This window comes from Punica granatum, chromosome 1, assembly GCF_007655135.1.
Source record: "Punica granatum isolate Tunisia-2019 chromosome 1, ASM765513v2, whole genome shotgun sequence".
Lineage (NCBI taxonomy): Eukaryota > Viridiplantae > Streptophyta > Magnoliopsida > Myrtales > Lythraceae > Punica > Punica granatum.
The window spans coordinates 14,670,992-14,684,660 of NC_045127.1; the positions used below are offsets into that span (position 1 = coordinate 14,670,992).

At 41.9% G+C, this 13,669-nt stretch overlaps 2 protein-coding genes and 1 long non-coding RNA gene across 3 annotated transcripts; 1 reads left to right on the plus strand and 2 right to left on the minus strand.

Annotated features, from left to right (window-relative positions):
• Positions 1–367: 367 nt before the first annotated feature.
• LOC116210985 lies at positions 368–1,487 on the plus strand. The gene is made up of 2 exons (XR_004157609.1): positions 368–1,040; positions 1,131–1,487. It is a non-coding gene; the product is annotated as an uncharacterized LOC116210985 (long non-coding RNA).
• Positions 1,488–7,297: 5,810 nt separating this feature from the next.
• LOC116192289 lies at positions 7,298–8,671 on the minus strand. Its single transcript, XM_031520798.1, has 2 exons — positions 8,083–8,671; positions 7,298–7,838 (listed from the first exon to the last, which is right to left on the minus strand). Exons 1-2 carry the CDS (start codon positions 8,547–8,549, stop codon positions 7,673–7,675), a joined length of 633 nt encoding a protein of 210 aa, XP_031376658.1. The 5' UTR covers positions 8,550–8,671; the 3' UTR covers positions 7,298–7,672.
• A 291-nt stretch (positions 8,672–8,962) lies between these two features.
• On the minus strand, positions 8,963–11,732 carry LOC116192915 (probable folate-biopterin transporter 8, chloroplastic). The gene is made up of 2 exons (XM_031521620.1): positions 11,356–11,732; positions 8,963–10,785 (listed from the first exon to the last, which is right to left on the minus strand). The coding sequence occupies exons 1-2, from the start codon at positions 11,579–11,581 to the stop codon at positions 9,623–9,625; spliced, it is 1,389 nt and encodes a 462-aa protein (XP_031377480.1). The 5' UTR covers positions 11,582–11,732; the 3' UTR covers positions 8,963–9,622.
• Positions 11,733–13,669: the final 1,937 nt, after the last annotated feature.

A 13,669-nucleotide genomic window follows, 5' to 3' on the forward strand; every position in this document is an offset into this window, starting at 1 on the left:
AAGACCCTTAAGTTATTATAATTTCTAAGTACTTGAGATTATTGTAATTTTTAATTATATTCATCATCAAATTAAAAATTACCTTATAGTCTCTGAACATTAGACCCCATACTATGCCGAGATATCGATAAGGCCCAACACTTTAAAATATAGGAAATCACTTAATCGGGCCAATAACAAAGATAATCTTAATACATAACTAATTAATATATATGTTAGACCGCAATTACTGAATCAAATCCAACAATCCCACTTTCCTCTCTCCCCTCTCTCTCCTCCAGATCTCTCCCATTTCTCCTCTCTCTCACACGTCTCTCTCCCTTCTCTCCTCTCTCAGCCCCCCCCCCCCCAATATCTCTCTCATCTCTCTTATCTCTGATCTTTAACTGAAAAAATAAGAATAGAAAGAAGAAAATAGAAAGGGAAGAAACAGGGGAAAGCCCTAAATCGGGCAGGGGAAGAAGAAGGGGGAAGACGAAAAGGGGATGAGCAAGGGGGCAGCGGCGACAGCCCTCCCGTCTGCCACCACCGGTGACGACTGCCCGGCGGCCCTCTCTCGTCAACAGCTCGCTCATCGTCTCCATCGAGTCCGAGTCGCACTTCATGTCTCTGCTATGCCTCACAACTTCGGCAGATCCGAGCTAGCTCACAGGAATTTCGGTGATCGGTCCTTAGCTCACTGTACCCATTGCTCGATCGCGCGGCGGCGGAGGGCGACCGAGAAGGGGAAGAGGGGGAAGAAGGGAAACAGGGCAAGAGCTTACTGAGCGAAGGAGGAGTTTTTACAGGCTAATTTTGCCAGTGCGGTTGCATCCTTGAGGGCCACGAAGGTGGTAGTGTTCCTTCCGAATCCAGAGAGGCACTGGGGACCGAAGTTACGGGCGGGCCGTCAGATCACAAGCAAGCACCTCTCTCACCTGGGCGCTGAAGCAGTGAATGGTTCCCTCAGACACCATGACAGTGAGGAGCCCGAGGATAAGCTACAAAAGACAGAGCACAACACCTTAGATTCGTGATCCGCACTTTGTTCTGTTGTTAATGTAACGCATCCAACTTAAATTAAGGCTGCGTCGAGTTTTGTATTTCTTTTCTAGTGCAATAAGTTATTGATTCCTGTGGCGTTTCTTAAGGCTCCTCCGGGAAGAAGACGAGGATGAAGCCCGTGCCCCAGATCTCGCTGCTGCTGCTGCTGCTCCGCTTCCTGAAGCCGATGCCGACCCCGAGCCGCCCTTGGTCGAGATGTCCATTGCTTTGCTGCTCCCCTGCGCATGAACTTGTGAACGCGAGCACGTGGGCGTGGGACACGCTACGTCACCAAAAACTAACGGTGTCAAGGAGGATAGACGGAATGCATTTGATTGCAGTAGTTTGAATTTTTTATTAAAATATTGAAAATAAATATTTTGTACCAAAGTATTACCTCTTAAAAACTTTTTGTACCAAATATGTAATTTACCCTTGAATTAATGGGATTTTTTTTTGGTTTATCCAGTTCCAAACCGAAATCGAACCAAAATTTTTGCGGTTCGGCTTGGTTCAATTTTAAGTTACTTCGATTCGATTTTCGATTTCCATTTTCGACAAAAAAGATTAGTTTAGTTTTGTTGGTTTGATTTGGTTTGAACCAAATGGACAATCGTAAGTGTCACTGCTATTTAAGCTTTTTATATTGGTTGAAAATGTATTAGTGGGTAAAAGACGGGCTCGTGGTGGGAAGTTGTTAACTTAGTGTGAAGGACTTGAAAATTTTTCTCGACATTCTTGACGAGTTTGGGAAGGGTTTGAAGGCGAAACCTTTTCAAATGGTTTGGATTTAAGAAGGATTCAGCAGTGCTAAACCCTGTCCATGAACATTGTTTATGACCTAATATGGACTTTAGCTAGGCCCCATGGTGCAAGTGGGTGCTACCATGGACCCTATGTGGGTCAAATGTGTTACGTGGACTAAAAGTGTGAAAAATGGACCTTAATTGGCCTATAGTGCTTAGTGCCAAGACATGGACCCTAAATGGGCCCAACTTGTGCCAAGTGGATTAATAAATGAGTGTGGCCAGGTCTTAGATAGACCAAGGGATAATACTATCCAATTACTATTGATGGATCTTAGATAGGCCTGAACTCATTTATATCTATCTAGCCCAATTAATTAGTCCAAGTCCTTATTCATGCAATTTGATCCAATGCTTTCTAGCCACTTTCCTAACCATTCCAGATAGCTAGCTAGCTCAATTAAATTGATTACAATGTGTGCTCTAAGATTTCATCATCTGCCAAACCCAGGGTTCTCACGAGAGTTACAATTCAAATCAAGTCAAGTAAAAATTCCTCACTTTTACCTCGAATCCCGCCCAAATAAGATAATTTGATCTTTTCTTTTCACAAATCCCGCCTGAGCTATCATGTACAATTCAAATCCAAAATAATTCAAATCCCGGTACTAGTACTCGTGTGTGAAATTCCATATCAAACTCAACGTCAATTACGAAAAAGAATCTATATGGATCGGGCTTTGATTACTGAAAAATCATGGCAAAACGGATTTACAGTCGGATCAAGATGTGTTGGGTCGATTTTAATTTTCGAAAGGGAAAGGGAGGCTTGGACTGGCTCATTGGCCTTAAAATTGAGCCCAGCGGGCTCTCCCGTGCCTCGAATAGCTTGGCAACAAGGGAATGGATACGACCCGACCCAACAACTCGCCCGAGTGCAAAGGGTGTTCAGGTCAGTCGGTTCTGTCCAGAGCTGGCCAGCCCCTTTCCAGGCTCGATTCAGCACACTCAAACTCGTTTCACGCTTTACTTTGCGTGTTAAGTCAATACACGAGCTATTGCAGTTGATTCAAGCTCAATACACGACACAATTAATCCCGTTTTTATGCCAAATTCAAGTGATTAACTAGGTTAGTGTAAGGTGCAATCTAAAAACGACTTAAATCACAATAATCTACTAAAGTCACAGTCGAACATCATCAAATATCATCCAGCAACATCCAAGAATCATCATGAACACCAGATCCTGCTGCCCAAACCTACCATGAATATAATGGAATCATCGATTCTAACACGAATCTAACTCGAGTCAAGCAAGGATGCTCAAGCAAACCCGTGCCTATCCTCTTTGATGTCTCGGCCATGTGGGGTTATGGGGACCCAACAACCCCCCCTTTGTCCAATTTGTACTTTAATATCGGTTCTAGCTCGATTTAAGCTCATTAAGACCGAAATTCAATTATTAGACATAACCGATTTTAAGGTCGTCTTTGAAGTTTAAGCTGATTTAAGCAAGTATTGGAGTGGCCACTAAAGGATCAAGCATCAACCCACAGACAAATCGATCATCAAATATCTAGTCATGCTTTTAAGGGTCAAAAAAAGTACATCCCGAGTGGTTCTCGGGGATTTTGGCTCGCATGTTCTTTGGGTTGTTGCACACACTAATCTTGTTCATAAATGAGTTGGATGTCTCTTTAACTCGTGGCATACTTTGGCTTTGCATGATGATTATGAGTGCCTCATGGTCAATGCAATTTTAGTAGCCATATTCATTTCAGTTTGAAAAATGCAGTCCGACATTTTAGTAAGAACTGGTGGATCACCACCTAATCTACTGAGACAGCAAAGATCAAACGGAGTACTCTGTCTTTATCAACACAAAGAGAAATGAGCAAGTGACATATGAAGAGTTATACGATCAACACTCTCCATATGCATTGATAGTAGAACACAAAGGCAATCAAGATGAGAACTCAAGCAGCATTTTGTGATCTTCAATAGGGTTAATACATCTTTATGCAATATTCGTATAGGGTTTTATGCCAAAATGAGCAAGTGACATATGAAGAGTTATATGATCAACACTCTCCATATGCATTGATAGTAGAACACAAAGGCAATCAAGATGAGAACTCAAGCAGCATTTTGTGATCTTCAATAGGGTTAATACATCTTTATGCAATATTCGTATGTGTGCAAAGATGAGAATTGATTGAATGGAAGATCATAACTTCATTTATGTATAGAACGTAAACATATATATAGGACCGATTACATTAGTCTAAATACTAAGTATGCTAAAAGGGAATTATGCCAACTGACTAGCCAATATTACATCAACTATACAAAGAAACATCCAGTATCCTAAAGTATAGGAAGAGATATTGATGGAACAAATCTCGGGAAAAATCCCGGAAATATATTCCATATCTCATAATAGTATGCTCATTTATGTGATAATAAGTAGCTAGCGCGGGTGAGATTGATTGCAAGTGCTCCTAAAAGGTCTCTTCAACCATTCCCAAAACTGGTCCCGGCATCCAAAAGTTTGTTGGATTAACTTTACTATGAGAACGAGAAGACAATTTTGCCAGCTAAAGAGTTTGTTGGAGAATCCTCTGCAACGGATAATATGAATCAATAATTGGCAATGAGCTTGTCGGAAGATCCTCTGCACTGACGAAGAACAAGCTTCTCAGTGATCCAAGAAGTAAAAACGAGTCAACACACCAGTTTGATATATGCAGATATAAATCTCGAACTACTAATTGGAACAAGCCTTCAGTTTAGGCTTTCATTAAATGAAACGACAATTTGGAAACACCTACATTTTTATGTCCGTCTGATGTCAAGGCCCCTGAAATATGTCATCAGTCGAAGACAATAACTTTTAAGGTAAATTACCAGAGTTCCCATCTTTTGTCGCCGGTTTGGTGGTTTTCCTGCGAAAAGAAGAATGATCTCACTAGGAGTAGCAACACGTATCCTTATCTTTCGTGCATCCTTCATTCTAACAGTTTACTTCTTCCATATATACCTGTGGAAAGTTTACATCAAATAAACCTTCCCTTTCTACTGGGAAAGGAAATAACCAGACTGCTGATTTATATCACTTTCGCCATGCGATTCTATGCTCCTGTCATCATCCACTTAAACTGGATCCCTGGACACGCCCATTCGGGGGCAGTTGTAAGTGATTATCTCTTCCAAGGATAGGCACTCTAGAAGCGAATTGCCCAGACAGAAGCTCACCAATTTCTGTAAGGATGAGAGAACGACAGATCTAAACATAGAAATTACCTGACACAACTCTCTGCACTTCCTCCTGTTCCTTATTTTTTCTCGATAATATTATTTGGGTAAATAACCAAAAAAAGCACGTACTATTTAAACATTCCCTAGTATAGCACGAACTTTAAAAATTTTCTAAGAAAACACGAAATTTCAAAATTATTCTTAATCTAGCATGCCGTGTCCTTCCGTCCAAACAAAACCGTCAAATGCTGATGTGGCCGTTAACTTTTCTACACGTGACCGTTATCCTTCACGTAAAGGCGGTTAAGGCAATTGGCGGGCCCTCCCCCCTCCCCAATATCCTTTTCCCTTCAAAACCTGTTCCACTTTCCTTCCTTCCTTCCTTCCTTCCTTTTCTTTTCTTTTTCTTCCGGGACTAGTCGACCATTTTTTTCTTCGTTTCTTTTTCCTTTCTCTTCGGTTCTCTTCTCTGCTTTTTGCACAGGTTGCTGGCTTGCTTCCCTGAGTCCAACCAGCTCCTCCCTGCAACTCTGTCCCAGTACCGAGCTGTCATGCCCATCATCTGCCTCTCCATCATCTTCACGCAAACGTGCCGTCCCGTCACCTCCATCAACTTCATTTTTTTCTGGCCTGCCCCAGCTCTGCAACTGCGGGAGTTGCTTCCCTTCCCCTGCGGCTCTTCTTCGGTTACAGCAAAGCAACCCTCACTCTCTCTCTGGACGCCATCCTGCTACATCAGTCAACAGACAACCTTGCCTATTCCCTGCTCTGAACCGAATGAGACCAGATCACAATCACCAACCTCTCTCTCGTTCTCTCTCTATCTCTTCCTCTCTGGACACCAGAAAACAGAGACATCTCCCATCACCTCTCGACCCTGAGCTTGACCATCAGCTCCTCTACATCATCAACATCAATCTCTACTGCTCTCTTCTTCTCCGACTTCCTCCTCCAACTCCCGGGTATTAGAAGACTCTCGGCTGGAACTCACGAGCTTACTTTTTCTCAGTCACGAGAACTCTCCTTCCCTCACTCTCAATGGCTTCTCCTGATCACTTTCTTTTCCTTTCAGACCACCATCTCTCGGATCATCCTCATCTCCTGCAATGAAGTTCATCAAATGATCCCCTCACCATCAGTACATGACCTTCACGGTCACTCCCTCTCCTGATATTCATTCCCATTCTCATTTTTCCTCGGCTCAGACAAGAACTTAATGGCGTTTACGTGGAGGATAATGGCCATGTGTACAAAAGTTAACGGCCACGTCAGCATTCGACGGTTTTGTTTGGACAGAAGGAGACTGCATGCTAGATTAGGGAAAATTTTGAAACTTCGTGTTTTTTTAGAATATTTTTAAAGTTTGTGCTAGATTAGAGAATGTTTGAATAGTATGTGTTTTTTTAGGTTATTTACCAAAATTATTTTGAATTTCTAGCCCCTAATGTGAATTTTTCGGAGCCGTGGAAGACATCATGGCCTAGTGGGGTTCAGCATGTTGCTCAGGCAGCTACGGCCATGAACATTAAGTATGGAGCCCCTGCAAGTTGAAGGCTCGTTCTCGATCTTACAGGAAGACTGGTGTCACCATCAGAAGATCTCTCAATTTAAACTCCCCAGTATTATGGAGAAGCCTGCCATTTCCTGCTGCATTTGGTCCAGAGGATTCAACTACTGCTTCAACAGTGAGTGAGGGGGATCTGGATGGAAGACTTCCAAGCCATATCTCTCTCCATTCGGGGGATCTAACAGCTTCTCTGACTACAGACTATGAAGTGCGCGATATTAGTACTTCTTGCATTGAGCAGTTTGTCAATATGCATGAGGAAGAACATTTGTCTCTACAATCTCGTCTTAGTAGGATAGGAACTGAACAAAATTCAGCATAAGTACCTGACAACAAACCGGAAATGATCATATCAGACCTAATTTCAAGCTCTAATGGCCAGCTGAGCTTCAGAGATTACCACCACTGATGAGTCGTTTCCTGGTCCAACTTCGAGGTTGTATATCACCCCTGAAGAACATCGACTATACTTACCCACCCGTGTTCATCCACTCTGAGAACAATAACCCAAAAACAACCAAAGACAAGACAATCAAGTCGAGTAGGAGACGCTCCCTATATAAGATCATTCTCCCACTTACTCGGGAAAGACGATTTCAGGGGTATTCAAAAGTTCACTCGTCTCATGCGTCAGTGGACTGTGGTCGTTGAAAAATCCAAAAATCATTATTCAAGAAATGAACTGCTTGAGATTAAGATCGAATTAGACTTGAAAGAGCAAAGTTCCTTCCAAACGAGAACAAACTTGATGTTGGTGCTCTGCTGATTGTCTTATACATTTCCATATAATTCTCATCTTCGGGGACTGGCGCTTCTGAAATATGTACAGATTAATTTGTTTCCTCTGATCATCTTAAAACCAAATCGAACATAACATCTCAAGCATTTCAAGATCAACAAAAGAAACCACAAGTGCCCCACAGAATCATGTAGTTGCTTCTTTCTTATCCACCAAATTCTCTGTTGTGTAGATTAGACACGCCTGTTACCATATGCAGGTTTGATGAATGACCTCTTCTTCTCTCGGGTTAAGAAGTTGCTAGTTGAGTCGCCGAATGATATGATAGGGACCTTGAGCCTAGGCGAGGAGCCAGAAGTTCCTGAAGGTCTTGGTGTTCAGCAGGTACCCCGCGTTTTGACCTTTTCTCTGTACAGCGACGCAAGCACAGCTACAGTTCTCGATCAGATATTCTGCCGTGTCCGCCACTCTCACCCCTCTCAGTGAACTTCCTTGCCGCTTCGATCTGTTTCCACATACCAAACAGGATGTAAAGTCATATATGTTCAACTTCAGTTTATGTAACCGTTACGATATCCAAGCAATTGTCTACACAAACATCGATTCACGGTTTTCGGGATTCATATATATATATTTTTTCCTGAAATCACTTTTTAGCAAATAATCTTACAGATGAAATAAATTGAGTGTTAAAACAAAAATAAAATAAATGTCAAAATAATTTTTAAGGAAAGGAAAACAAATTTCACCCTAATATTGCTGTTGAAAGGCTCCTCCTCTGCCCAATGATGAGGACATCAACGCCATGCAACTTGCTCTGTAAAAGTATCATGGAAGCCTTATCCCTCCCTCCTTCCATCTCCACCCTCTCCGTTCTCACCCGCACGCTTGGCTGAGCCGCCTTGCACACTCGCCTCGTCTCCTCGAGAAAGTCCCCCTCCACGCCATGGTAAGAGAAGGTGAAGGAGCCGCTTGTGCTCCCGGTCCCACCACCTGCAGGGAAAGCAATGACGCCGGACTGCCTGAACAGGGTCGAGAGAGTGTTCCTCCACGAGTTCGGGCTGTCCACGTAGAGGAGGATGAGCTCGTCGCGCTCAACTACCCCATGACAGAGGGCATACTGGAGGGCGCCTGCAGCCTCCCTGGTCGGCTCCACCACCACCATGACCCTCCGGGGAGCAGGCAACGTTGGGTTTCCGTTCCTACCACATTCCATGGCGCAGAGGCAGCGGCCGTGGTGCCTCTACCTCCTCCTCCTCGTCCTGTGGATGTTCCTCGGCCTCTCCTCCTCCTCCTTCTACCTTGGACCGTCAACGGCAGCCCAATAGGGAAAAAAAACGCCCCAACCGCCCAAACAGAATCTACGAGTCTGTTTTGGGAAATTAGAGGAAGTGACACGTCATCTGACGCTGTCATTTTCCTTTTGTTGTTTGTGTCGATAAATGATCGATGCTTCCCTGACTGGACCGTACGAGATGACAACAGAAACATTAAGAAGTTTCACGGTTTTGTTTTGTTTAAGGATTCAATCCAGTAATTATTTGTCTGGTTCTTTGCCTAAATTTGGTTGTTCTAGTTCTATTCCCTTGATTTTCTCAACACCCTAGAGAAAAATTTAGCGCCATAAAATTAAACGTTAAATATTATGGATTTTCATTTCAGAGCTGTGATATCGCAATAAAATATGATTTAGTTTGAAAGAATTATACAGACCATGATCAACGGCCAAAAGAAAACGAACCGAACCATAACTACTCTTAGGCTGGAGCAGCTAGCATCCCAGAGATATATCTCTGTTCCATAGGACTTGAGATTCAATGATTCATCATGTGGCTTCCTAGTTGAAGAAGTTGAATCCGCACCGTTGGCTTTCCACACTAGTCTCAACTCTCAACCAGTACTACTCGGATTCAAGTCAGAACCTGCTTAATATCCACACGCGCATGATCTGATTTCCGAAAGAATAGCTGATCATATGTAAGAGACGGATGTTTCTTTTCCTCTAGCAGAATGTAGACCAGTAGCTAGGAAACAGTTGCCTTTGAGGCAAAATCTGTTCCAAGAACAGGATGTCCTGCATGCCACTTCAACTCGGAGGGAACCTGCATTACAATTTCTAACGGAGTATTTCCATGTCCATCTGTCTTGGTGGAATTAGTAGCGCAGAGTTCACTGAACTGTGACTTAGAATGGCGTCTTTAATCCTCACCAACTTTTGGATCCAGATACTATGCAGGAGACATCTTGACAAAAGCTGCGGTTGTATGCGGAACTATGTCACTGTCAAATTTACCTTTGCAATGTTTCGGACTCTCTCTCACGTCGATAAGCATAAAGCAACCTCAACACCACCCTCCCGATCCTCTTATTCCTCCGACTCCTCTTGCTTCTACCCCTCTTCTTCTCCTTCTCCACAATAGGTGGTGATGCAGGAACCCTGTCAATCCACCTCAGAGGCAGCATAGCAGCAACAAACTGAACAAGAATTCCCCCAGCTAGGCTTGAGAAGTCACCCGATGTTATCCCGATTAAGGAAGCCAACCCTACACCAAAAAATCCACTAACTATTGATGATAAACATAGTGCCGATGCTAAAAAGGACATGAGAGATCCCTCGCAACCCCTCGGGCACAAGTTCGCGAATAGCACAATGAAGGGCAGAAGCTTAAACTGCGCAATTGCCTCTGCTAAGCTCGAGAAGCAGAGGACAAAGATCTCATTTGGGATTCCTATTCTGAGGTTAATCTGTTTCACAAGGACGAGGTCCAGAAGAAGAGAGAAAGCATAAAGGGCCTGAGTACAACCAATCAACTTCCTCATTGTGACACTCTTCCAGAACCTATCGAAGAGAAACGATGCTGAAAGTGCAACCAATTGGCCAACAACCCTGGACATTCCAAGAACTGCAGGGTCCAGATGAAGGCACTGGGTTTGATAGCAGAAGATGGAACCTGACAAAAGTGGGACCATAGCGATGGAAGACACAACCCAAACAAGGGAACTTGAGATGGTCTCTTCTTGAATTGCCCTCCGAAGATTGGACATTTGGCTCCCCATAATGCCCAAGATAGAAGAACTCTGTCTGTCGTCGTAATGGGAGGTCTGCGCTTGTATTCCGAGAGCTTCCTCTTTAATTGCCATAGAAATAGCAAGCTGGAAAATCAGTAGGATCGAGAATACAAAGAACATGGTCTTGGAAGCTGCAGTGGGCCAGAAATATCCACCAAGGAAGTTCCCAAGTATGCCCCCGACAGCCGAGGCCATGAAAGCATAAGACTGGAGACCATTTGCTCTGTGTCTCTGACCGTACTCAGCTACGAGAGCATCCATTGCCACCTCCGTGATGGAGGCTCCAAGATTACTCAGAAGGACACAGGCCATGAGGTTTGGAAGAGCTTCCCGAGCTGATGGGATCAATGCCAGTGGGCCCCACGACAGAACCTGCAAGAGGACTGTAAAATCCATGCCTTCATAAGCTACACTTTGATTCTATGAAACGGAAAGGGGAACCTAATAATTAATACTGAGGCTCATTGGTTAACCAACCACGCACTTCATGTCAAGAAAACTTATCCACTAAGCAACAGGAAGCTAAATTCGTTGCTTCATGAAGCAAGTGATCAACAAAAAGCAAAAAGATATAGCAAACAAGTCCATCTGATTCCTCAGCTCAATCTACTCAAGAAAAACCAAAACTTTACTGCATCCACAAACAAATCAAGTATCCTACCCAATAAAGAACAGATTAATCCGACTTGACAATTTTTCTACCGTGGCAGACATATAATGAGAGAGAAGGCATACAATCTCAGTCCAACTGACTAAACCAATCCAACTCCGATGCAGGAACAGAAGCAAATAGAATTGACATAAATGGGCATACAAGAAGGACGAATATCACGCCGAGAGATAGTTCTTTTCGACAAACTAATGAGGGTATGGATCAACAGAGCTTCCGGCCAACATCACTGAAACAGCCATAAGAAAGAGCGTCAATTACAGCAGTAACCGAGACGACTCACCTCCGATGGAAATATAAGGCAACCTATGAGCACCATTAATGTAAAAAGCATCGGATAGGATGCCGTATAGCGGCTTCGCCACCATTGGAAGGTTCCCAGAGTTCTGAACAAGCTGCAGAGCAGAAGGGTGGAGACTGAGGTTGTGGGCCATGTGGAAATTCAGAGCCAACCACGGGAAGCACCTGAACCCCTGAACCCAGTACCCGAAACCACACAAAACCGACATCTTTCCGGCACCCACCTGGGAAAGGCCCTTCCTTTCCTCGAACCCGCCTCTGCTCTTGCCATTCTTGGACAGGAATTTCAGCTCCTTGGAGCTGCAGCTCAGTGCAAGCTCGCCTTTGGGGCTCCTGTGGATTCTGCACAGGAGGGTGTCGTTTCCCGGCTCTTAGGGACGGGGACTGAGAAGGGACTCAACAACCGCGTTTCAGGGGAAAGAGCAGAGAGTGACATTGCCTTTGAGTTGATGAAATCTCAGCAGACCACAGTCAATGGTCACAGGCAGGACGAGGTTGTTGGGAGACAGAGGAGCCTCCTTAATATTGCGAAGGTTGCAGCAGATCAAGCAGAGGAGAGGAGGCATCTAGAAGAGTGTATTGGAGGGTTTTCCGGGTTGGGGAGAGCGCAAGAGGATTCTAGCATAAATACAGGTCTGTGTATGTATAGATAAATATAATTGTGTATAAAAGGTCCGAGGCTGTCTCATCTCACGGGATGGTTTGGCGGCCGTTTCAATTGTTTATTGATTCGGCGGGGCCCTGTCTTGTCCTTCAATGGCGAGACTTACGTCCGATGGCGACTCCTCTCTCCCAGTTTCGCCGATAGCACGAAGCCTTTCCCTGTCGCAACCAGTCTACCGCTCTCCCCACTTGAAGTGTAAAAATATAAAGAAATAGGGATATATATGGTGATGGATTCAATTAATAAAGCTCACAAAATATTATGTAAATATTACATCTTATCATGACATATTAGAATTTAAAGTTAAACGAAGAAAATTCATACCGAGGATTTTACTCCTTAGTGAATCGACGGACTGGATAAATTTGCACACTAAAAAAAAAAAGAACATGAAATCTAGATTAAAAATTCTTAAAAAGGAATATTTAAGAACCTTAATTTTACGATTGTTTTATTTAAGAATATTTAAGAACCTTAAAATGCATTATGTACACTGTAATATTAAGAATATTCAAAAACAACTTTGTAAATGACACATTAAGCCAAAAATTAAATAGAACAAAAAACTCATAATTTATTAAATAATATTATAAAAGTAAAATTAAAAAATCGATATTTATCATTTGAAAATTAAAAAAACAAAAGTATTGTATGCAAAGAAATGTGAAATATTATTAGAAAATTGAAAACTGCTTTTGTAAATAACCCATTTATTAAAAAACAATCATAAATAATATTATAGAAACTAAAAAAGAATTAGAAACTTAATATTTCATATGTAGTCTTATTTAAAAAGTCAAACTATATTATGTTAAAAATGCATTATTATTTTTTAAATATGCTATTACTAACAAAATATCATTGGAAAATCAAAAAAGATAATATCTTTTGTTTATATCTTATTGAATATTAATAATTAAAGATTATAAAATTTGTAATTCATATTATATCTTTTATTTTCTCGCTATTAATTCTTTGGAAAATGTGTTCATTTTGTCCTCTAAATTTAGTTGTTTTTTCTATTTTAGTCCTTTTTCTACTTTTTTTCATCGTTTACATCCTACAATTTTGGATGTTTTCCTATTACAATCCTTTTCCTTTTTCTTGGTTTATTTCCATCCAATTCTTTTGCTTACTTTTCTATTTTTTTCCTTTTATCAAATTTTTTATTGGAGAAATTTTTAATTTGGTCCTTAACCTTTTGTAGTTTTCTTTTTAAACTTATTATTTTTTAGTTCATCTTTTTCTTAATATTAGACGTTTTATTCTTATAATTCTACTACTTAATTTTCCATAATAATGCTCACACAACATTTTAGAAATAGAATATTTTTTAATTTTTTAAAAAATTAAATAATAAAAGCAAAATCATGAACCTATTTGAGTTAATGAGAGGGAGCAAGCGTTTAGGATGTAGGCAATCTCGGCAATGTTAGTTTGGGTTGAAACCATCAGTACCCGAATTTGCAAGCAAAGAAAGGGAAAAATATAGAAAAATAGAGGCAATTGTACCTCAATAGCCACCAATCATGCTTGTGATGCAAATGAATGATGTCGTAAAGTACAATAATGGTTGTGATTGCAAAGAGAAACATTGATATATCAATAGGACTATGGTGACCTCTCCTAGGAT